At 44.0% G+C, this 25,450-nt stretch overlaps 1 protein-coding gene across 3 annotated transcripts in view; it reads right to left on the reverse strand.

Moving 5' to 3' along the window:
* Nucleotides 1-4,403: 4,403 nt before the first annotated feature.
* The window catches only part of ARPC2 (actin related protein 2/3 complex subunit 2), a 29,634-nt gene continuing 8,587 nt past the window's right edge, over nt 4,404-25,450 (reverse strand). For 2 of the 3 annotated variants that reach the window (XM_060152135.1, XM_060152134.1), the window contains exons 3-11: nt 25,415-25,449; nt 23,651-23,763; nt 19,973-20,018; nt 16,356-16,542; nt 15,605-15,698; nt 9,631-9,757; nt 7,979-8,121; nt 7,548-7,648; nt 4,404-4,864 (exon numbers count right to left, since the gene is read on the reverse strand). In XM_060152135.1, the coding sequence (XP_060008118.1) occupies nt 4,840-4,864; nt 7,548-7,648; nt 7,979-8,121; nt 9,631-9,757; nt 15,605-15,698; nt 16,356-16,542; nt 19,973-20,018; nt 23,651-23,763; nt 25,415-25,449 (871 nt within the window). In that variant the 3' untranslated portion in view covers nt 4,404-4,839. The remainder of the gene's footprint in view (nt 4,865-7,547; nt 7,649-7,978; nt 8,122-9,630; nt 9,758-15,604; nt 15,699-16,355; nt 16,543-19,972; nt 20,019-23,650; nt 23,764-25,414; nt 25,450) is intronic. The other variant, XM_060152136.1, reaches the window with a different exon arrangement.

A 25,450-nucleotide genomic window follows, 5' to 3' on the forward strand; every position in this document is an offset into this window, starting at 1 on the left:
CAATTTTCTCACCTGTAAAATGGAAACAAGGAAAACCACCTGTCACTGTTGTTGTGGGGAATACCATGGGATAACATGTAACTGCATACATCCCAGTACCTGACACCTAATGGGGGAGGGTTCTCAACCAGTGATTCCCTTCCTCCCTCCTCCATGACGACTAAGAGGCATGAGCCAGTGCTGGAATCCGAAAGCCTGGGTTTAAATCTCAGAATCCTTTTTGGATCCTGTTTTTTGGCTGTTTAAACGAGTAAATTATTAAAGTTCTCTTACTTTAATTTCCTCATCTGCAAAATGGGGCTCATATTGTATTCACCTCTTGTGAGACTATATGAGAAAATGTGTGGGGGACTTTGGCAGTCTAGCGGTTAAGACTCTGCGCTTCCACTGCAGGGGACACAGGTTGGATCCCTCGCCGTTGGGATCCTGCATGCTGCCCGGTGCAGCCAAAAAAAAAAGCGTGTGATAAGGACTTGGGTCAGTGCTCGGCACAGAAGCACACAATGAAAGGGATTTCTGGCCTTCTCTGCACATCCCTTCCCTCCAGCCACCTGTCCCCTCTGAGAATTCCATTGAGAAAGGCTGATAGAGAGCCTGTGCAAAGCAAGAGGGGAATGACACTTTCACTCCACAGGGAAACACAAGAAACTAGGCAGAGTGAGAGGAAGGGCAAGTTCAAGGCTAGGAAGACCCAATTTCCAGCTTGTGTCAAGTGAGGCTTTGGGGTGAGGGAGACAAGCAGTTACACTCTCTTGACGCCTGAAGTGGGAGGGAACAGGCTAAAACTGCAGCGAGAAAGCTGGAGTTTAGACATTAGGAAAACGCTCCTTGTAGACGGAGCAAGGGGTTTTCTGTGCTCTCTCGGTGAGACCTGGGCCTGAAGGGCTGGAGGCCTGAGAGGTCTAGCTCTGCCAACCCTGCATAGCAGTCAGGAGTCCTGGAGAGAAGGACCTCTGTTGGGACAAAAACTGGGAAGAGGAAAGCACCCAGCCTCAAACCCATCCTCAAGGGAGCTGGTGGGTGGGAGGATGCTGCATTCCAGTGGACGCTCTCGGCCCCATGCTATCTGGCGGTGCAGAAGTCAGAGGCTCTGGGAGAGTTCACCCTGGGGCCTTGACAGAAGTGGGAGTGGGGCGTCTCATGTTGGACTGCCAGGAATAAACAGACCTCCTTCTGTTCCCAGCCCTGGCCTCCTCCCTGCAGGATCCAAGATGTCTGTGTTTCTTCTTCGCTACTCTGTCTAAACACTGTGTGGGATGACGTGTAAAGGAGATCAAGTTCGGGAGCCAGAGCCGGGGAGCCTGGGTTCTGTCCTCAGCTCAGCCCTGTTTCCTCCTTATTGGATCATTTAGTTCCTCTCTGTTCCATCAGTCCCCGGGACTGACTTATCCCCAGCCTTCTCTCCTTCGCCCACAAGAGGGCTCTGGTGCAGTTTTCAGATGCTCCATCCAGCGGATCTGTGGGCCCTAGAGTTCCCCACCTCAGTCCCCGTTCTCCTCTCAGGTAGAGCCTGTATCATGGTGTCCAATCTGGACTGTGGCAGGAGATCCACCTGGGTCTCCTTCGTGCACCCCATTCTCCTGGAAATTTTCCTGTCGGCCCTGGGTGGCTCCCCATAGGCTCCGGCTGATGAGCCCTTGGGAGCCTCTGAAGGGCTCTGGGGACAGTCCTGTGACCAAGTCTGGCCAGGATCCTGGCTTCAGGAAGACTTTAAAGTCCTGTCAGGGCTACGACAGATTCTTCAAGCCTCCCTCGGAGTCACACAAACTGCAGTGCTTTTAGCAATCCCCAGAAGGGGGAAGCATTGAATTCAAAATGGCCCCCAGAGCCGACCCAGGCTTTGGTCTTAGGTCTCTGTAGCTGCTGGGACGAGGGTCCCTCAGGCCTACTGCGAATGAGACTGAAGGGAACTGAAATGGTAACTGTCAAGTATCAGCTCTGGGTAGAAGGGCTGACGCAGCAGCTGGCATTACTTCCTCTTCCTGGCTTCAGCTTCATGTCCTCTGGTTCCACACCTCCACTTCCTGTTACAGTCTTATTTGCTTTTCCATCAAGCTCCTGGTTCTTAGCTTGCCCAGGTCGCACTTTATCCAGACTTGGAGCTTCCCACTAACACCCTTCTCACCCCACGCGGCAGTTTGAGGGCCACCAAACAGTGAAAAATATCACCGTTTTTGGTGAGGGCCTGAAAAACCCCAATGCAGAGCGACCTTGGTTTATGCTGGACTTGGCTTCTCAGCAGTCCTGCCACTCTGATCCTCTTAGAGTACAAGAATGTAACTAAGATTTATTAGACGGTGTTATCAATGATAATTATAGGCATTATAAATGCCTACAATGTGATAGGCACTTATTATCTGTTCTCTATTCCTTTTTAAGAGCCCTGTGAAATAGGTGGTGTCATGTCCAAAGATGAGGCCATCGGGGCTCAGATTAAGAAATTTACCCAGTCACATAGCTATTAAGTGGTGGAACATGGATTCAAACCCAGGTCTGTCTTAAACACTGCTTCCACCTCTCCAGCTTATATCCCAGCTCATCTATACCTCCCAGGTATGGACCTTTAGGGTAAGGCAGCAAATTAGCAGCAATTGAGACTAGATCCCGTTTCTCGTCACCCACATCCTCTCAGCATGCTGACCCTCAGCTTGAGACCTCCCTCCTCCTACAATTCTATGGGCTTTGGCTGAAGTTACAGTGTGCCTTTGTCCACAAAGGGGACGGAGGGTCCTTGAGAAAGAGTTAACTGTGCCCTGGAAACAGATGAAGACAAAGGAGCATGTCTGGAGAGGGGTTTTCACCAGCATGGGTTTTTATGCTGACAAAGTCTTGGAATTAAGACAATTCCTTAGGGTTTATTAAAAAATATTTAATGCCTCTTTTTCTCCTAACTCCATATTTTCTAAGCAACCCTGGTTTTGCCATTTACAGCACTTTTCAGAAGTCTGATCCCCATTATTGGCAAAATACAGTGAGTTCCAACTTACTACGGAGTTATGTCCTAAAGTCAGCAGGAGAGCAAAAACAACTTCTGGCCAAAATTACCCTTGCAAACCCCTTCAATAGCTCCTGGGGTACAGAACACATCTATGTCACTGTCTCTCAATAGATCTAATTTAGCCCAGTTTTCCATCCACCAGAAGTAGGTGATGAGGCGCCACATCCCAGGAAAACACTGGGAAGACTCGATGTGGTGAACTCTCGAAAGTCACGGTCAGCCCCACCAAGGGGACAGCACTCTCCCGGGCACATATTTGTTGAGGGGATGGGAACGTAACTGATCCTGAGTGAAACGAAGCCAGGATAACTAAATGACCTGTTGCTTTTAAATCTGATCATGACCCACAGTAAAAAGACATTTTTACAATCTAGTCAACATGTCTGTAACTAAATCAGTACTTACCCTTAATAGGAGTGACGCATTCTGATTAGTATATATATACTATTTTTAAAAAACGTTGATGAAGTCACACGTGAAAAAAAATGCACGGAAGACACCACACACACACACACACACACACACACACACACACACATATACACACACAAATGAGTGTATGCAAAACTGGTGAAGTCTGAGCAAGGCTGGGGTTGTGTCAGTGTCAACTTCCTGGCTGTGATATTGTACTACAGAATTTCTGTACTATTTCTTACAACTGCAGTGAATGTACAATTATCTCACAATAGTTTAGGAAATAAAAATGTCAGGACATTTCACAATTCATTAACAGTCTCAAACCAGTTTGAAACACACTGAACTTGATGGAGACAAAAGGGAAAGCAAGAAGGTAGAAACCATTAGGGTCACCCTTAGACCATTTCAGGTGCCCCTAAAGTTCTTTTCTTCACCAAGCCAACTTTCTGAACCAATTGTATTTTAGGGATCAGTGGGGACAGCAGGATACCTTGCTAGGCTCCGTCCTGTTTATTAGGTAAGCATCTCCCACAGTGAGTTTTGTGGAATGCCAGGCTATTGGGCTCTTGTGTGAGAAAGAAACTGCCCAGTTGTTTGCATTAGACCCACAATGACCTGCAGAACCACACACACCATGAAACACATTTGGGGAAACGTTATACATTATTCAAGATAAAAGACTTCACCAGAAAACACATTATAAAGTGCCTGTCACTGTCCTGCAAGCTTCTTGGCCACAGCCAAGACTTAGTAACCAAGCTTTACAGTGAGTATGTTTAAGTTTACCCAGAAATGCCAACTAAGAGCTTACCAGTGAGCCATTCTCTCCTCTACAGGGAGGCTGGCAGGGGGTGGGGTGGGGAGGGGCCTCCGGAACCTAAGCTTTTCCAGTGCAGGTTTGCAGGTTCAAGGGCAGTACTGGTGCACCCTTCATCCCTTCTCCTCTCTTGTTTGGACTCACAGTCCAGAAACCCAGTGAATTCTCATGTAAGATAGAAAGGTTTTCTTTATTAATGACCCCAACCGTGTTTCTTTAGATACAGGAGTTCTGAACTCAAATACTTAGGAGAAAACAAGTTAAGATTGCATTATCCTGCAACTCATTACCAGTAACATACTGCAAAGCAAAACAGCTTGGAAAAGAGGGGGAGGGGAAGGGGAGTGAGGGAGGGAAGATAAAGAAAAGGAATTAAGTTGATCAAGTGGAATTCTTTTTTTCCTTTTTTTTAAAATTCTTGGGAACCATGAAGTCCTTGCAAGCACAGCTCGTTTTTGCAGATTATTTTCCAAACGTGTACAAAATGGAACCAAAACGGAGAATCCCTTAAGAACCTGAAGAGGTGCAACATTAAAAGCTACGATTATCCAGTAGCAAGTGTTCCAGCCTTCAGCTGCCAGCCGCTTCCTCTTCCTGTTCCCAAGAGTTAGCGGGATGAAAACGTCTTCCCCCTTCAAAAGCAGAGAGTAAGTGTGAAGGCTGGTTTCTGTTCACCTTTCCGTCCACCTCATGCTCTGGGCTAGGAATGGGGTCCCAGAAGAGACAGCAAACACGAGGTGGTAAGGTTCCTCAGGCAGAGGTATGTAGGAATTCCAGGCACGGGCTAAGGTCCAGCTTTCACAGAAATGTCTCATCATCTCTTCCTCCCTATTGAATACTTTGGGGTACCAAGTAATACCTGTGCTAATAAGCCCACGAGGACAGTAAATGTACCAAGTTAGACAGGAGAATCACCTGCCCACAATTTCTGGATGGCCTAGACCTATTTGCATTTCAGACTGGGCTCAATCCTCTTCCGAGTAAAGCATTCAGGGTCCTCCTACACAGTTTATACCTATTCGGGCTAGCAGACAGCAGTTCCTTAAATCTTTCACCATGGGGGCAGGACGTTCAAGAAGCAACCTCCAAACTTCCAAGGTTAAAGGTGCTTCGTGCTGTCATGTGGTGACTACACTCAGCCACGGAACACCTGCCTGACTTAAGGTTCCTGAACTGGGGTGTCCTGTTCCACCCAGTTTCTCCCCAGAATAGCCAACTGTGGGAACAGGCTGGTTCCCGAAGATAGGGGGTGCGCATTTGGTAAAGCATCCTGGAAGCTAGAGCTGAGAACTACGGGAAACTGAGGCAAAAATACAGGGGCTAAAGCTTTCCTGCCCTGATCGTCTCATCCAACCCCAAATGAAGCTAAAATATTTTGTTATCCATTCCCCGGTAAAAAGCTCACATGTATTCAATTCAGGCAGAGCTCTGCGGGGTGCTGACGGCTGGCTTCTGATCATAGCAGACCCGCCACGCGCCTTCATGCTGCTCTGGGTTCTGAAACCTCACACAGCAGGGCAGGGGTCCCGGCTTCTTCTGCCCACCCTTGGGAACACGATCTGGTTTTCAGGGTGAATGCAGTTGTTTACCTCACCCTTCTCCTTTCTGGGGCCCACCTCTGCCACTGACGTCATAGGACAGAAAAAGGCAAAGCTGTTCCTGGTAAGTTCCAGGAAGGAGGTTTATGGACAGTTTGCTCATTTCATGGATTCATCTCTTCCCAGTCCCCCATCAGGATAGGGAATTGTCCCTGCCCTCTGTCCACTGCACTCGCTTTGCAATGACCCCCCACGACCGCCTGCTGGCTGTGTTAACAGGGCAGGGGAGAAGCCGTGCAGGGAGACACTGGGTGGTGGCCGCCTAGTGGGCCCTTCTCCTGAATGGACAAGGCAGTTACAGGGCTGACGGTGACACAGCAGCTCATGATGCCCAGCCTTCCTGTTCGGTGGGCGACAGGCTGGCCAGGTCAGGTTGCCTTCTGCTGGCTCACCTCCTGGCCTCTACTGAACTGCCTGTCTCTTCACTGGGCCCTGAAAGTGGCACAAAATTGGCTGCCTCACACTCAAGGTCACCAAAGTGGTGTGGGTGAGAGAAGCAAGCAGGGAAAGGGGGACCTGTAAACTCCAGGACGGAGGCAAGGCTCTGCAGGGCAGCGAGAGCGTGCGTCCCCCAGGGCACACACCCTGCTGTCTCCCCACCTTGTGAGTTCTGCCTATTTTAGGGTATGCCACGAAGCTGGCATCTGTGGCTATGCCACGGTAGAAGGAATGATACTGCCACGGCACGTGGACACCTCTCTCTAAGCAGAGGATTGAGCTGTGGACTGAACACTCCGCTGGCTCTGGGCAGTGGGCGGAGCTATTATAGAGAAAGGCCTTTGGTACCAATTTCCTAACGAAGAGACAGGCAGCCTCTAAAGCCTAAAGAAGGCAGGGGCGACTTAACTTGTTCTGTATAAATGTCTGAGGTTAAAACCCTCTGCTCAGGCAAGCAGGCGTCAGACGCCTCTCTCATCCTGCTGAATGGCAGCAGGAACTAGCTGGGCAGAAGACGCCAGGGGAAGGAGCCTGAAGCCCTAGGCACACCGTACCTACTGAAGGCTCCCCCCAAGATTACGGGGTGCTGGCAAATGCACTGGCTGTGACGGTTGTGGGTAGGCTTAGTTCACCTCAAGATTTTTAACTCAGTGGGCACAAGACAGCAGATCAGCACTTATTACCCTACCTGGAGAACAGGACTGCCTAAACTTCACCAGAGGGGGACCCAAGATCTGGCACCTGGCACAGACCCAAATCCCCAGGCCTCAGACCATGCTGGCCTCCTGCATGTAGAGCCTCACACCATTTAGGGCTCTCATCACCTCCATCCCTGATAAAGGTAACTTCCTCTCCATGCAAAATTCCTGCCGCGAAGTGGACCAGGAAAAAGAACACTTAGGGGTGGTTCCACGCCTATTTACTCAACTAAATGTCCTTAAGCAAATTACTTCATTTCTCCAAGAAGACCCTGAGAAGGACAAGACTGGCCCCTCAACTCAGGCCCAAAGAGAACACAGCTGATGTCAGTAAAAAGGTCCCTCTGTATTTTATCCTAGCTGCCACTCTCCTCGCTCATAAAGATGTAGAAACAAGGAAACCCACTAAGAAGTGAAAACCTGTGTGTCCCATCTTTAGTCTGCTGGGCAGCTACAGGCCCAACCCTGCCTGCCTCACATGCAGCTACTGCCCAGACACACCTGGGCCACCGACACCACTACCTCCTCCTTGGTGAGCTTAGGAGAGGAAGGTGGTCCTTTTGCAGGACGGTGTGACTCACGTGATTGTTTTCATTTCTTTTTTCTCAGCATCTGGGCGTGCACGATTCAGCACCTTGAGGAAGTCAGATGTTTTTGCCCGCATACGTGTGTGAATATAGGCCTGGAGGCAAACACAATGGGTACTGAAGCAGAGTCATCTTCTAGAAAGACAGCTTTGCTCTAATTAGCAGAAATTATCAGGAAGGTCTGGGAATATCCACCCTAGGGTTGACACAGGGCCATGCAAGGAAGCATATATTCACCTCTCTGCTATGGGGAGGGGAGAGTGAGAGATGGAGAAAGGCCATGATTTCTTGAAGCCTCTAGAACCACCTACAAGAGGTCATAGCAAGAGCCTGGAATACAGAGATGACTTTCTACGGCATCAGCTCTGGTGGACAGAATGACCCAGAGCACAGGACACTGAGGCGCTGCAGCTGCTCTCACTCACCTTTGAGCACTTGATGTGGTAGTGCAGGTAGTCCCGGAACGTGTGGATCAGGTTGATGGTGTTGTCTCGAGCACTGGCGTTGGTGTGGCGAGGGAACAGCACTGGGCGGCGGTGGGGGAGGGGGATAGGCAAGGCGTCAGGGTCTAATAACACCAATGCCAAAGGGCGGGACGACCAGCAGCCTACAGTCAGCTCCATCTCTCCCTCCTTAAGGACCGTCCACTCATTTCATTATGCCTGGGCTTTGTCAGGGTTTCCTGCCAGTGAGTGCAAATGGAGGCGATCATGGTCGAAAACCAGAGCTCCTCAGGGAAAGGGTTTGGCCCTGGCATTCATTCCAGGTCTGGATTCTCTGGCTGTGCACTGTGAAATCTACTCCTTCTGCCACACACCTATGAGCTCCTGCCTCTGCAGCTCAGCAGTCTCTCTGGAGGATGACACTACTGGCTACCTGGGTGGACTGTGGAGCAATCAGGATTAGAGAACAAAGCCTGCCTGTCCTAGGTCCTTGGTGCTGAAGCAGAGTAAGTCTTCAGATAAACTAGATCCACAGAGGGTCATGTAGTCTGTGGTGAAAACCAAACAGCAAGGGAGAAGGATCTGAGCGCTCTTGATGAGGATGGGCAGGAGAAGCTGCTTTGGCTGGGGGCTGAGAAAAGCCCCCCTGCCGCCAACTCCCTGAAGCCCTGTGCAGTCACTCAGCCCTGCGCCTGGGCCGACCTGCACACCTCTCCTTCTGGCTCCCTGGAGCCCTCTCTATCTTCTGCACCCACTCTACTCAGTGGTCTCACCATAAGCAAAATCCTCAAGTATAAAGATTTGTTGAAATGAAAAGGAATGCCTCATAAGAAAGGGTGGGACCCCTGTGTCAGCTTGCCCTGAGAGAAAAGAGCACCAGGCCAGGAGATAACTACATTGCAAAGGTGCTGAGATGCTAATGACTGTAAGTTTACCATCAGTTTAGGTACCATAAAGAGAGATGCTGCCAAATTAAACTGTGGCAGGCTGCGAATTGTGAGCTGTGTGCCAAACTCAGAGAGTAACGTGAAAAAACAATGTACCTTAGATTTAATGAAACCTGGTAAATCAACTCGCTCATCTTTGATAAACTGGTGCACCTTCAGCACTGAGGTGAATTAAAGAAAACTCCAGAAAGGGGGACATTTTAGTGGCATCTGGGGCAGTGGGTGAACAAGCTGCGGTTCTAAACCGTCAGCTATGATGATGAGCCAGCTCACTAGGCTGAAGCAACTGTAACAGGGGAGCATGTGAATTTTTTCAGGGGGAAAGTGGAGTAAGTGAATCATGGCTGGAGCTCTGGTCTAAATCAGCAAAAAACCAAGAAACGCCAAAGGACACAGTATTCCCACCCAGCTGCTTAGCAATGCTTACATGGCCCTAACTCCTCACACTTGCTATCACAGGCTACACTTTTTTCCTTAGGATTTAGGAAAAACAGGGAAAAAAGGAAAACGATTACTGTATAAAAATAGCACTCGACCTGTACTAGCGTCCGTGGCAGGCCTCCTACAGTCATGGCAGCGGCAACAGGAATGATCGATATGCCTGCTTTCACCCCCGCCCCCCTTAACCACTTCAACTGCAGTATGAACCCATCAAGGTGCGCAAACGCGGCAACCCGCCCCACTCACCGAAGGTAATGTAGCCGATGTTGTCGCCCACGGCGGCATCGGTGTCTTTCAGCTCAAGAGGAGGTTCCCTGTGGCTAAAGAGGACCTGTGGGGCTGTGTGGCTGGCTCTGCGTCCTTCTTTGAACTCCTGCCAGGATGAAGCAAAAAGCAACCAGAAGAGAATCTGGTGTGAGATGAACGGCAACTTACGCTCCAGGGTGTGCCCTATGGGTGTGACCTCTGAGCCCTCTGACCAGCAGAGGCTAATAATAACCTACACCTAATGTGAAATATTACAAGTGCTGGCTGCTATCAATGCACTTCAGATTCAGAGGAGAGATCACAAAGTACTTAACAAGCCCGATCTTCAATGAGTGTGGGAAAGCACTGTTAATCCTTTTGCCTTTCTCTGGTTCTGGAAGAACATAGGTGATAAAATTACTTCTGAGACTAAACAGACAGCAAATTGCAAAGCACTGGGAGAACCAGATTACATTCAGGATAATGACTACTGCTTATTAGTCTCTTTTGATTTAATGTGAAAAGAGGTTACATTTTTCAGGAAATTTAAAAAATTTCTGGGTGAATGGAACCCAAGCTTTAGCGTAAGACTTCAAGTTGGGGACTTCCCTGGTGGTGCAGTGGTTGAGAATCCGACTGCCAATGCAGGGGACATGGGTTCAATCCCTGATCCAGGAAGATCCCACATGCCGCGGAGCAACTAAGCCCGTGAGCCGCAATTACAGAAGCCCGTGTGCCACAACTACTGAGCCCGAGTGCTGCAACTACTGAAGCCCGGTGCCTAGAGCCCGTATTCCGCAACAAGAGAACCCACCACAATGAGAAGCCTGCGTACCACAACGAAGAGTAGTCCCCACAAAACCAAAAAAAAAAAGACTTCGAGCTGAAGTCTTAACTCATTTAACCTTTGCACACAAAGCCCTTTATGAGCTGACCAATTTTTCATCCCTCCTCTCACCCCACCTCCACTTCGTCCAGTTTCATGAATACTATGCTTTTTCTGGGCTCTGAGCCTTTGCACAAGTCTTGTTTCACTGAGGTAACTTAGACCCTGTTACTGTTTAGAATTCATCAATGAGAACTTTAGACCAAATTTAAGCCCTTCTTGGGAGAAGACAACAATGTTAAAGAAGTTGAGCAGTCTTAGTGTTCACTGAGAAAAGGAGACTGTGTGACATGAGAACTGGAAGTCCGACTTTTGACGCTCGCTCTAGAATGGCCGTGGATGAAATCACCACCACCCTGCATAAGAGCTCACCCTTGACAAAATGTATCCACCCTCACCAAACTACAGAAAAATGCCTAAGGAAGTAAAACACCAGGCCATTCCTTCCATGTTCTAATCTCCACATCTCAAGCTTTCCCAATCTATACATTCCTGTGTAAATAGACAAGTGATACAATGAATCCCTGTCTCAACCCAGATCTGCAAGAACAGGACTAGATTTTCCAGTCATGCCAGTAAAACCGCCGATTCAAATTCTCTGAGTGATGGCAGAAGGATGGAACCAAAGGCTTTCCAAGGTCTCTGAGTTTTATGAGTATACTGAAAGCATGTTATATAGCCATTTGGTCTGCAACGCTCTTCTACTGCTGCTCAGATATGACCTCTTCTATAACGTTAGCTCCAATAGCCTGGGGGTAGCTGGCTGCTCTCCCCTCAGGGTTCCCATGTCTTTTCTCTACTGTGATACTTTACTATTCATTAATGCATCTGGCTTCCCCACCAGGTTGTAAAAGTTCCTCAAGCCAAGGATCCTGCTTTTATTCATCTCTGTATCTAGTCCTCTGCCCTTCAAAGAGGCTGTACAGCACATGGCTTGCTGAAAGAAAGAAAGCACCTCTACCCTAGCTGACTTCAGTGCCAGTGTCAGGACACTGTAAAGGAGCAGGGACTATGTTTCCATTTGCAGGTAGGAGAATACTCACTGATCAGCAAGCCTTCAGTAAACGAGGAAGGATAACACCTGAGGAGGTCTAATGCCCAGTCTGGGATCTCGCCTGTTTCACCACCCTGCCTCCTGAGCTCACTGCGTGGCTTCTAAAGGTTGGTGGGAAATAAATTAACATCACTGGGTTAGGTTAGCTCCCCTTTGAATTTTGTTCCCCAAAGGAAAAATACTTGGAGAGGGAGGAAAGGATCCAAGATCATTCAAAATGGAAATTCTTAAAGCAAAGCTTGTGAGATTGCCCTTCTCTAGAAAACACCTTTCATTCTGCAACTGGGTTGGGAGGTTCTCTAAGTTCTGTCAGTTTTCCTCTTTAGCCTCGGGGGAGAAAACAGAACAGATAATAACTGCCCGCCAGTATTTTCTTGTGTTTAGTAAGCTTCCTGAAGGCTCCAGTTCACTGGTACACGTGGCATTCACAACCAGCTGGAGTATTTGTAAGTCTGTGGTGACTTGGCAGCATTTCAACAGTTCTGTATATGGAAAGTGATACATTTCAAACCTTTCAGACTTGGTTAACAATATACTTCTGATTTGGGGCTATCCTTTAGGCAATCTCATGTTTCTCCTTGGTTTTCTCTCTTACATAACACTTAAAAGCCAATCAACCCACCAACCAGCAGCTCTCTTTTCCTTAGTGTCTTTGTTACATATGTATCAGCAATACTGCCTCTTTTTTCTCCCTCCAGCTGGGATGTCTTTTGAACATCACAATACTATTTCTTTCCTCCATCAAAGCACAATTGACCACAGGAAGTTTAGAATAAACCCAAATATACGCAGAAATTTAGTATATGATAAAGGTAGCATCTTAAAATCAGTAGTGTAAACATGGGCTTTTAAATAATTGCTGCTGGGACCAGTGGGTAGCCACTTAGAAAAAAAGATGTATCCACCTTTCATACCATGTACCAAGAGAAACTCCACACAGGTAATAAGATTTATGTGTAAAATATGAAACTATAAAAACACCAGGAAAATAATACAGGTAAACTTCTTTATAACCTTGCAGTAGGGAAGGAGTTTCTAACTATGACTCAAAATCTGGAAGCCATAAGAGGTTGACCAATTTAACTACGTGAAAATAAAGTTCTGCATGGGGAAAAAGCAAAACAAAACAACAACAAAAAACAACTCACAAAGTCTAACGACCAACTGGAAAAAATATTTGCAATTCTTATCACAGAAAAAGGGCTAATCTCCCTAGCATATGAAGAAATTGAGAAGATCAATAACCCAACAGAAAAATGCATAGGGGACATAAAGAGACATTTCACAGGAAAAAAGAAACAAATAGCCTGCAGCATAAAAAAAGATGTTTTGACCTTGTTCATAAGAAAAGTAGATAGCATTTTTAACCTGTCAGATTGGCAGAAATCCAAAAGTTCAACACTTTGGGGAAATGGACACTCTCATGCATTGGTGGTGGGAGGGCAAATGGCACAACTTCTATGGAGAAGAGTTTGGCAATGCCCTCCAAAATTACTCACTTTGAATCAGTGTTCCCAGTTCAGGAAAATATCCTATAGATACAACCCCACATGTATACAGGTAGCAAGGGGCCTCAAAAGGGGCATCTTCACAATTGCCTAAGAGGCAAACTGCTTCTGTCTTGTCTCTGAACATGGAGAAACCAGTGGTTTCCACTTAACTTCTCTTACTTACTGAACTAACTTAAAGATCTAATAATATAAAAAAATCCTAGTTCACCATACTCCAATGTCCAAAAGGGTAACTATTGTTTCTATTGCTTTTCAGGTAATAAGCGTTGAAATGAGGATATCTACCAGATTTTCCCTGGTGCTCAGCTCACACGCCTACAAAGATAATGCCCCAAAGCCGAGCACTGGGACATCCTTATGAGTGGGGAATGGAAACTCCCTGTTTTTTTCCTTACGGCAGCAATAAGCATCCCTCTAAGTCTGCCTGCCAAATGACAAAAGCAGGGACTGTGCTCTGCCCCGGCTGGAGGTGCGTATGCCGGCATGAGAAAACAGAGACCTGCAGCAAGCAGATAGTGACCACAAGGAACTGAAAACAGCCTCCCCAGGTCACAACACTCTGTGCTGGGCATCCACTGTTCTCCCTTCTCCTAGAAATTTAAAACAACTAGGCCCAGGACAATGATCAGATGATTTATTCTGGAGGGGAAAACCAGCCAAATAAGTCCAGCTTTCTATGGTCATTTCAAATAAATTACCTCAGCCTTTGAGTTTGGAGAGGGAGGCAGGGCAGATGGCTTCCTGAGCACTGCCTTCTCACATGGTGCCAGGCCCATCACTCACTGGAGAAACTGTCAGTGCAAAAATGCAGACTTTCTTTTTCCTTTTAGAAGTGCCCTACCACATGTACTTTGAGGGAGAGCTTAAGTTCACATGCAAAAAAGAACACACAAAATTCTCCTAAGGAACAAATCTCCAGTACACTCTCCAAGATCAGATCTGTTTAAAGTATAAAAATAAGTTAAGATGTTGTCTGGGATAAAATGGAACAAGACTGGTAAAAAAACAGCCAAATCTAAATATATAGTTCATAGCTTTTAAAATTAGCTTGTCAGTCTGGATTTAGCCCAATTTCTGAGCTACTGCGTTTAATTCCCCTGTCAATTCTGCATAGAAACGCATGAAATGCCTGCCTGAGGCATACATTTAGGACCCAAGATATACATATCTATATATATATGTACATACACACACACTTTCGTAAGTTTGAGTACTCTCAAATGCTGCGTCAATATTCCAATTTTTCTGCACAGGGACTACAAAATTAGTTTCTGATTAATGGTGGGTGGAAGCCCACCATGGGCTTCCCTGGTGGCACAGTGGTTAAGAATCCACATGCCAATGCAGGGGACGTGGGTTCAATCCCTGGTCCGGGAAGATCCCACATGCCACAGAGCAACTAAACCCATGCGCCACAACTACTGAGCCTGTGCTCCAGAGCCTGCGAGCCACAACTACTGAAGCCCGCACACCTGAGCCCGTGCTCTGCAACAAGAGAAGCCACCACAATGAGAAGCCTGCACACGGTAACAAAGAGTAGCCCCCGTTCGCCGCAACTAGAGAAAGACCGCGCGCAGCAACAAAGACCCAACACGGCCAAAAATAAATAAATTTATAAAAACAAAAAAACCCAAAAAGCCACCACAGATGGATCAAACTGAGAATATCCTTTTTGAAGATTTCCCTAGCCACTTAGAATGGCTACACGTAAAGTATTCTCACTATATTAAGCACAATTGTCTTTCAACCTAACCTGGCAAAAGAGATTCTGTCCCAGAATTCTTAAACCTCTTCACCCTGCTAAGGAACAGAATGAACCTACAAGTGTTTTGAAATTTAACCACTGTACTAGATTTTGAATGCTGAGCCATCTCAGAAGAAACCAGCCAGGATACCACTTCACCAATGAGCTCTCACATCCTAAAGCCAGCAACTGGTTAGCAGACAGCATGACAAAGCCACAGCGGGTGTGTTGTGTCAGACCTGAGTCCAACCGTACCAGAAATCCAATTACAAAATGTCCTGCTAAACCCATTACTCTTCTAGTAGATGAGCTTCTTCTGAGGGAGGCACTCCCTCCATGGGGGCCTCGGTCAAACTCAGGCCCCTTCTCTTCACTGTCAGTTCGACAACTCTACCCTATTAATGCATTACCTACTACTTAAGAATTTTCTCTAGATTCCATTCTAAAAAGACTTTATTTGGGACTAAGCCAAGCCAGTAGACCTTGCTAGAAACTTGAGGAAACATAAGAGGGCAGGAAATGTGACCAAGCTTTAAATTAAAGACCCCACGGCAGGAAGGATGCTTAATATTCAGTCATTTTGTCAGTATGTTTAATATTCAATTCACCCTCTAGTCCAGTCCTGCAAAAGGGCTAAATCCACCAAGAAAAAAAATTCAGTGAGTTTGATGGGGGCTGTTTAATCAAAGGAGCTGCCAGTTCTATGCTCATGGTGTGCTTTGATGACGAGGTGTAAGTCACCAGGCCATGGCTCCCCCCGCAAGATGTATGCTCCATACCTGCATGAACACCTTTCCAATGACCACATCGTCGTCATCCTTAAACACTGTGCTGAAGACTACCGTGACTCTGTCCTTTTTAGACTCAACATACCTGAGGGAAACAAAACCCATGAGAGTGAGTACAGAACCAGAACAGGGTTTTGTCAAGAACTTGCTCTACAAGTGAAGTAGGAGGGTAAAGTCACGAATCTGTTAATTCATAAAACAAGGTGGCCAACAAAGTCAGTATAATAAATGCATGCCAAAATAAATAAATAAATAAATAAATAAATGCATGCCCTATGTGAGGCAAGAGATGAAAATCACCCAAAGTGGATGTTATTAACTTGTCTACATGCTCCGACATGGAATCCAGAGTTAGTGATTCTCAGAATTCCACTTTAAAGAATGTATTCCTTTATATACTATGAGACTCATAGCATGTAGATGATCCAAGAGTTGCAACAACACAAAACCTACAGTCACCCTCTGCCTCCCGATTATCCAGCTATACTACTGATGGGGACTCAAAATGATGGTGCCTTCAAGGAGAGCACTGGATTCTCTTTTCATCTTTTGCCAACTTTCAGTATCTGGAGACAAGAAGTGGCCTTTCCCCCTCAACACTTACATCCTGGGTTAAAAAATTTTACGAGAAAGACACTTGGGGGATTCACACAATAGAGTTTAAGGTTTGACTTAGCCGAATGACTTTCAGTAAGCATGCGTGACAGCCACACCAGGCTTCAGGACCAAATTCTATACTCACATGGTCTCATCATCCCTATAATGGATAACTGCCCTGTTCTCTCCTTCCTTGCCCTCTTCTTGGAATTGGAAATATTTCTCAAAGACAGAGGCAAAACAGTTTCGTTTCAACATGCCAGCCTGATGCACGATGGAATCCTTGGATGCAGGCAGATTTTCAAGGTCATATAGCAAAGAGACATTGTATCCTGGAGGGGAAAAAAAAACACCCAACAATTATATTAAAGAAAACTTTACAGGTTCTAATGACATTTTATTTTGTCTCAATGTCTATACTTTTAACCCAGGTAGAAAGCTATCCATTCCCATTTACTTCAAAGGGCAAATGAGATGAAATAAAAAATCTTAATTCTTGCAGAATTACTGTAAATATATATATAGCTAATTAACAGATAATATGCAAAAATTTGAATCAATATCAAAGATGACTGATTACAAATAAGGAATGGGAGGAAGTCATAATCCTGGAAACTTCATTAGAAATTTAATGTTCCAGACACAGCTGTGAAGGGGGCTGAAGATGCTATCAAGCTATAATATGAGTTACATATTTTCCTCATGAGGTTTAACATGCCAAGTGCCAACACAGCCAGCAGTTGGGTTGCTTTTGATAATAAAATATACCCGCTTACATGCTATCACAAACCCTGAGGATGGAGGTAGGGAAAAAAACCTAAAAAGGGGGAAAAAAAGGGTACATATACCTCCCCAATAGATTTGTGTACCCTGTAAAATTTTCAAGGTGTTTTAAAATATTTGACTTCATTTGATCTCCATAAGAATTCTTTGGGGACTTCCCTGGTGGTGCAGTGGTTAAGAATCCGCCTGCCAATGCAGGGGACACGGGTTCGAGTCCTGGTCTGGGAAGATCTCACATGCCGCAGAGCAACTAAGCCTGTGCGCCACAACTGAGACTGCGCTCTACAGACCGCAAGCCAAAACTACTGAGCCTGCGTGTCGCAACTATTGAAGCCCGCGCGTCTAGAGCCCGTGCTCCACAAGAGAAGCCACTGCAATGAGAAGCTCTCACACTGCAACAAAGAGTAGCCCCCTCTCACCACAACTAGAGAAAGCCCACGTGCAGCAACGAAGACCCAACGCAGCCAAAAATAAATACATAAAATTAAAAAAAAAAGAATTCTTCGAAATAGGTAGGCCAGAATATGGTTATTCTCATTTTAGAGGGAAAAAGAGGTTCAAAGAAGCAAAGTGCCAGGCCAAATGCAGCATGATATAAAGGTGGAGGCAACTCTTTCTTGAGCTGAACAAAAACTGGGTCCAAATCCTGGCGTTGACACTTCTGGCCTTGGACAAATTGCCTAACTTCTACAATTCCTGCATCTGTTAAAAAAAAAGCGTGGTGAGTTGGGGGAGGCTGCTGGGAGAATTAAAAGAACACACAGTATTTAAAGTGCCTGGAACATAGCAGGTCATCAATAAACGGGGCAGAACAGAGACTGAAGTCTGAGTGTACTGACCACTACACTATTCTGCCTCCTTTATAGCGTGTCCAGCACAAATTCCAACAAGGCTGGGATGCTTTATTTTATAATCTAGCCAAATAATACCTGCCCAAAAATCTATAGATGATTCTGCAAGAGTATCTGTACATCACCGAGGATCATTTCATATTCTAGACAACTGATAGCAATAATTTTGCCAGAACTGTATAGATTTCACATTTCCAAGTATCTTAGACCTTTATACTTTGTTACTATTTAGTTTTTTCCCAAAAGCATTCCTGGGGTCTGTGTTTTTTGTTGGATCTATCCTCACTGAGAGCACTGGCTGGCTATCTAAATCTCTGTTCTAGACAGTGCTTAGCACATTTTTGGCACTCCAATATTAAATAATACCAATCACCATTCCATTTTGGATACCTGAAAACCAGATAAATACCACAAGATTAGATTAAAAAAGAAAATATTTAAACTTGAGGTTTGCTATTTTTAAGAAGCCAAATAAAACAAACGAAATAAAACTATAACTGAAGCCAGACTTAAGTACGGCTTCTGACATGATGAACAGAACATACTGAAGAAAAGTAAAAATCTAGTATGCCCTGCTGAGTTTTCCAAACTTGCCTAGATAAATCCATAGAAAAAGAGGAAGAGACATGCTACCTTCACATCTTTTTATACTTTGCACTTGTCTGAACACAAGGTCTGCAATTTGGTAGCGTGTGCTTTAGCACAGAAAGAGGAAGAGAAGGCCCAGAGACAGAAACATAAGCTCTCTGAGTTATACTCTGCTTGTTCTGATAGATTTTAGGATCTGAGCGGTGACAAGCATGTCTGAGAGTTCCTTTATGCTTTTTCTGCTATAGTTCTTTTTTTTCCTTTCTTTCTGAAATTCCTTGATTCCTCTTAAAGCCTACAGTGTTACTTATCTTTTGGCTTTTATTTCTGAGATACGTTTGGACCATCAATTTGGGGATTAACACATTTCAGTATTCTTTAGGAGTGCAAAGCTCTCATCCATAAATACTCCTAGTAGCAAGTTACATTCCAAAGGCGCTTTTTCTTTATTAGATATTTTGTTTCCAAAGCAGCATATAAGAGTCACAGGAAGGTATTCTAATGGGAATGGTGAGATGGTGTCATGTTGTTGTTGTTGTTGTTTTGCGGTACGCGGGCCTCTCACTGTTGTGGCCTCTCCCGTTGCGGAGCACAGGCTCCGGACGCGCAGGCTCAGCGGCCATGGCTCACGGGCCTAGCCGCTCCGCGGCATGTGGGATCTTCCCGGACCGGGGCACGAACCCGTGCCGTGTCCCCTGCATCGGCAGGTGGACTCTCAACCACTGCACCACCAGGGAAGCCCTGTTGTTGTTTTTAAAGTAACTTGTTAAAAGAGACAGACACACCTTCCTTTTTAGAAGGATTTGTTAGTCAAGGTACCACAGTCACAGGATTTGAGTAACAAATATTATGTTCAAACAGTCTTACAACTTGGTCCTGACTATGCGGCCCCGGCTAGACACCTCAGAATTTGAAACTACCACTTAATCATAGGGATAAAAATACTGTTTATTTTTTTCTACTTTAAACTTCCTTTAAAGCTGTGTAACATAGCTGTTCTAATCAAGGATGGCCATGGTGCTTTCCAATACCTCTGGCCATGAAGGAGGCAGAGATCACTGATCAGAACAGATGAAAGGGGCTGAAATTTTTGTTACTTGAAAATGTGAGAATAGTTGTGAATATTGCTTTTCCTTCTCCAAATGTACAGTGTACAGACAAACGTGTTACTAGGGGCTGGGAGGGAGACTCAATGTTTGCTTAGTCTTCTCAAAAGGCATTTTAATCATCATGGGCAAACAAAGGTGGCCCTCTGGCTGAAACATTAAGGGAGAGTCATTAGGCCTTAGCCAGTAAATGTTAAAAATGGCATACATCAATTCTCTGTGTGACTATAACAATAATGTGAACAATTACCGGACAATGCAAACCCCTTAAAAGCTATTTTTACGGAAAGAGTTGAAGTGGGAACTGAACTCATGCAAAAGTATTTGTAAGATGAATTAACATTTAAACGAAATCCTTTGGCTAAAAAAGCACAGCACAAAAAAGGACAGGTCTCTTTCTATGTCATCCCACAGCTGCTCACATTACTACATACCTGATTCTGGATTTACCAAAAAACTCCCGTACACTCTCTTTAATAACTAGAAAACACAAAAACAAATAGGTTAATTCAAAGTCCATGATAATTTCATTATTTTCAAAGCACTGTGCTGGCTAAGCTTTTCCTAAGCCAGCGTTCTTCCTAAGTTTCAAATGGCGAATGAGAAACTGGATAGAGGGGGAAGCAGATTTATCTGAGTTACCAAGCAAATCACTCACAGAACTGCAATTAACTCCAAAAGGTTGGTCTAGGATCTGTGTTTCAATCAAGGTTCACCCTTTACTCTTTTAGGACTCAGTCACACCCGTTACATGACGAGATACAACCAGAACTGTCGGGAACTGATTCCAGTTAGCTTGCTTATCTTGTATGCTTTAAAATTATTTAGCTCACCATCATCTTTTTTTAAAAGACAAAAAGCAATGGATAACTGAATCTTAGCCAGTTATTTATGCTGGTGGGTCCACAGAAGCTTGTACTCTCTAAATGTCTTCTTCTCAAAACCAACAAACAGCTGGCTACTTCCCAGCTTTTTGGAGTAAATGATAAAACAAGAGCCCCTTTTACACCTTCTTATTTTTTCTCTGCCGGTATGACTGCTCTCCCTGGTAGAAACTGCTCCTAGGCTGACATGGTTTAAGAAACAAACTTTTTATTCGGGAAGGAACAGTTCTGACTTAAACGTTATATGGGACATATTAAGCGGAAGAAAGGCAGTTATTTGAAGAGAGAAAAAAAATAAATATTAAAGTCACTAGAATTTAATAACCTCTCAGTATTTAGTAGTCTTTATATGTTTAAGAGGCAAAACACTGACAGGGCTTATTACTATGTCTCCTTAAAACCTTACACTTAGGGAGGAAAGGTGTCATCACTATTTTATAGGAAGGTAGAACTGAGGCCAATATATTAACCCTCAGTAGTATAACAGGCTGTAGGGTTTTGTCTCTAGGCATCCAATTTCTAACTCTATGCCACCACAAACACACTAATGATTCTCTTGCATTTTCTGGGATATCAAAAAAAGAGGTACTGAATCTAAGACAAGTTACCAAGTTAAAAATGAACAAGGGTACAAACTTGTTTTAATTGTAAGAGTGGCATGTGTGTTTTAAAGGATCCCACTAGCCAGCGAAAAGCACTGCGAACACAGGCAGCACTAGAGTGGAGGTCCATGTGAGCAGGGCCTCTGTCTCGTTCACTCCTGTGGTCTCATTGCCCATCTCTGACATCCGGGGACTCATAATAGATATGAGCAAATGTCGATGCTTTTCTTCTAATCTTATTTTCAATGTACTCTCTAGGTTATTTAAAACAAACACAACAAACAAACCAGGAGCAAACCATTTATTTCACGTCCCATTTAAAAAAATTATCACATGGTAGGTTCTTTCCCTCCATTCTTAAATATTCTTTAGTATTCCACATATCAATCATTATCCTATAGCTGGAAGAAATTCTCAACGTGCAAAACTTGGATAATAGGGTGGACCTCACCGCATGAATCAGTGACCACACTTTTCGTATAAAGGTAAAAGATAAGTAATGTCACATGTAGTTCCTATTTGGTGACCATACAGCCACTGTAAGGTATCTCTTTTACAGAAGAGGAACTAAAGGGAGAAGTTCAAGGTCATAGAGTCTGTTGACCTTCAGGTGTCCCATATACCACTTCTCCTTAACTGTCTGGGGGAAAAATAAAGTAACACACGTATCCCATTAACAATTTTAACTAGCTACAATTCTGTACTGTGTGTACTTGGAGGAAGGGAAAATCAGATGTGGGAGAAACCACAGCACCTAAGATTTAGTTTAATTCCAAGTTACCAAATTAATACTCTGAGATGTAAGAGGTTTTTAGAGCCAAAATTATACCACATTCAACTCCTTTGCGCCCTCCTCTTGGCAAAACCAGCCAGCGCTTCCCTGCTGACTTCACTTGCACTTTTAACCATGATTCACTTTTCAATTTGTGCCCCCTCTTTAACAGGCCACCAGAAGTTCAGACCTTCCCACCCCAGCAGCTGAGGCTTTCTGCTTTGAAAAAGGGCCTGTGACAAAGTAACAAGCTTCCTGTGGTTATCCCAGGCTGGTCACTGTTTAACCAACCCAGGGAGCCATTTACTGTGCACTCTGCCCCAACACTGCCAATGTTACGTACTCCACCCACTTGAGTGGGTGGGGCTGTTTCTTTGACCCTTGTGGTACCTACGAGAATAGCAATGTGTTCTGGAGTTCTACCATAAGGAAAGCACAGACTGGAAAGGAGATTTAAGAAATCTAGCTTAACACTTTCTCTCCCTCCCAAGGATTGTTCTTATTGCACCTATATCTTTAAAGACAGAGGACTATCTAGGGAGAATGATCACACAATTTTTTAGTTGTTTGTTCAAATGTTCAACAGTTCTTTCCAGGTAGTTGTCTTCTACTTCATCTAATGCCCAGCCAGCTTAATGCCATTTGTTTCCCCTTGCTCTTCACCTGGTAAAGAGTCAGCCAGTATCACTTATATAATTAATAATCTTTCAAATGCTTTAAAAGACTAGGTCTTTCTCCTGAAGCTCTTCCTTTTCGGGTAAAATAACCCTGAATACAAATTCTCTAAACCATCCTTCTTCCCTTGAATTTATGAGGCAAATCAGAAAAGGTTTTAGCTCTACCCTTGAACTTACAGGGCAAACCAATCACATATGAAGAAGGAAGGGAAGTGACGGTGTATGGCTCTTGGTATTCTTCATGGTTAACATCAATTTTAATTTTTATTGTTAAGATTTTGATTATACTCTTTTGCAAACAGCCTTTTTCATTACATAAATTTTAAAGAAGTCAAAAGCTACTACTCTCAATCAGAAAGAAAATATATCTGATTTCATTCACCAGACTGTATCTTCATTCACCAGATTAAGGAGAACCTACTTTGTTAAAACTAAAAGATATTTGAAAACTGATTCAGGAACTGAGTCATACTTCCTGCTTTGAGACCCAACCACAACGTGCACACACTGGTGTAATAGCATTTTCTTTCTTCCATAAATGGCTCTCCCCAGAGCAAACATAGTTCAACAGGAACCAAACCCATTGAAAGAAGCCAGTGAATAAAGCATGGCCATCAGTTTCAAAACGCATGGACACCCTTTCTTATTTCCCCTAAGGTAGTCATAAAGAAGAGCAGATACTTAAAGAGGCCAGCTCTAAAGAGCATTAAATTTAAAAATTGAAAGGGCAGATTTGTGCCTAAATTTCCAAAATAAGAAATTAAGATTGTAAACTTGAAACAGGTCAGAGGTTATATACCTACTTCACAATGTAACAGAAATAGAACAGAACCCATCTCAGTCTTGTGGTAGTTATTTTTGTATTGGTCAAGGAAAAGTATTCTTTGCTCCATTTTTTGAGAACTAAAGCTGTTTTTGATTTCATTGGTTAGAGAACATCTTTATTTCTTCAGAGTAAAAAGCAGGCAAGCAAAGAACCAAAACTCTTTCTGGGAAACACCCTTCTTTACGACTATGGGAAACAGAGTCAAGAGCCCCTGGTTAGGTGAGCAAGCCAACCAGAGTGGCCCGTGCCAGTAGGGATGACTCAGTGCCGTGGATCTTCTAGGAGTGGCAAGCTACCAAGAAAAGGTGAGAAGGAAAAAAGAGTCCCAAGGAAAAGTGATGTGGAACTTACCTCATCAGCACCATGTGCCTGAAGTTCCTTGTAGAATTTCAAAGAAATACTGACCATTACTTTTGTTTTGTCTCCATTAGGATTTGAAATATGATAGAGGACTCCATCAAAATCTGCAAGGAAAAGCAAATAAGGTTGCTTAAGTTGGGAATTGGGAATAATATCTCAAAGTACCTGCCTACATGTTGCAGGCCACAAGGAAGTCTCCCTTACAAGTAGGCATATAAGTAAAACTGCATTTTTTTTAAATCCATGTGGAAAGTCAGCAGAAACACTGAGATAGAATTAGAGAGTACCTATCTCTTTGCTCTTTTCTAAAATTACAAAGCTATTTTTACTTTAATCACAGCTTGGTGCTGAAAGAATTTGAAAAAAAATCTTTATTGTGATGTATTTTAAACATGTATAAAATATAATTTATAACAAACCCCTATTCTCATCATGGCTTCAACAATTATCAACATATGGCCAATCTTGTTTCACTCAGACACACCCCTTCCCAATGATTTATTCTGAAGCAAATTGCACACGTCACTTCATCCATAAATATTTCAGAATACACCTCTAAAAGGTAAAGAAGACAGTTGAAAAGAAAAGAAAATAACCCCAATTCCACTGTCATGCCTAAATTAAAAAAAAAATTTATTAATATCAAATATCCAGTCAAGCACTGAAATATTGTCTCAAGAATTTAAAAAAAAATATTGTTGTCTTACTTATGTAAAACGTTCAAAGAAGAGAATGAATAATATTAAGCCATTCTTGATTAGGCCTGATAGCTTAGCTGACTTTTTTTTTTTTTTTTGTCTTTTAGCCTATTACCTTTTTTAAAATTTGGACCAAGCTGTTAGTCTCCAAAAACTGAGTGACAGTGGTGATGTTAGTGAGGTTTTTTCAATATAGAATCCCTGTGCACAGATAATCATCATAGTACCAAGTTGAAGGAATCAAATGGAGCCACATTTAAATAAGTCTAATTTGAATTTCAGAATGTGCTGTGTTGGGACGTTGTGGCCACCTTTGCCATGCATGTTCTGTTGATTCTGTCAATAAAGAAGACTTCAGCTTCAAAAAAAAAATTTTTTTTGTCTTATTTGAATTAGGATCCAAACAAGCCCACACACTGCATTTGGTTATCCCTTAAGTTTCTGTACTCCACAGGCCTCCCCTCTCTTGTAGTTCCTGAAACCAGGTGCTGAGTGTAATTACTTTAGGGAGATCTGGCATTGCTAGTTAGTATGAGGGGAAGGGTATGGTGCCTGGCCTCCAAGTCACAGCACTTCAGAGCTGCAAAAAGTGTTCCAAGATCATCTAGCCAAGTACCCTCATTTCTACAGAGCATAACTATCCAACTCCTCAAAGTTCACACAGCAAGTGAGTAGTATCAATACCTAATTCTTTCTAGGAAAAGAAAGCAGCAACATCTCTCTCTGACTTGTGGAACAGGTCTCTAGCACTTTTGTGATTCCCCACTCCTCTAGTGCTAGGCAAACTAAGATGATGGTTAAAGATAATAACAAAATACTTCCAAATTTAAAAAACCTTAGTTTGTACCACAAAATTAAACCCAAACTTCTAAGATATCAGCAGGCAACTTTATATAGCTCACTAAATCCATGGAATAATCATCTAAAATAAAGACCCCCCCCTCCACACACAAAGACAATCAAGATAGTAGCCCTAAAAAGCTTATTTTAGGAAGAATTTTATTTTCTATTTTTTATATTGTGCCTTCTTCTTAGTAGGTGAGATAAAGGCACTTACCTGCAAATGTTACTTCTACAGCTTCTGGTTTGTTTC

Source organism: Lagenorhynchus albirostris, chromosome 6, assembly GCF_949774975.1.
Source record: "Lagenorhynchus albirostris chromosome 6, mLagAlb1.1, whole genome shotgun sequence".
NCBI classification, from domain to species: Eukaryota; Metazoa; Chordata; class Mammalia; order Artiodactyla; family Delphinidae; genus Lagenorhynchus; species Lagenorhynchus albirostris.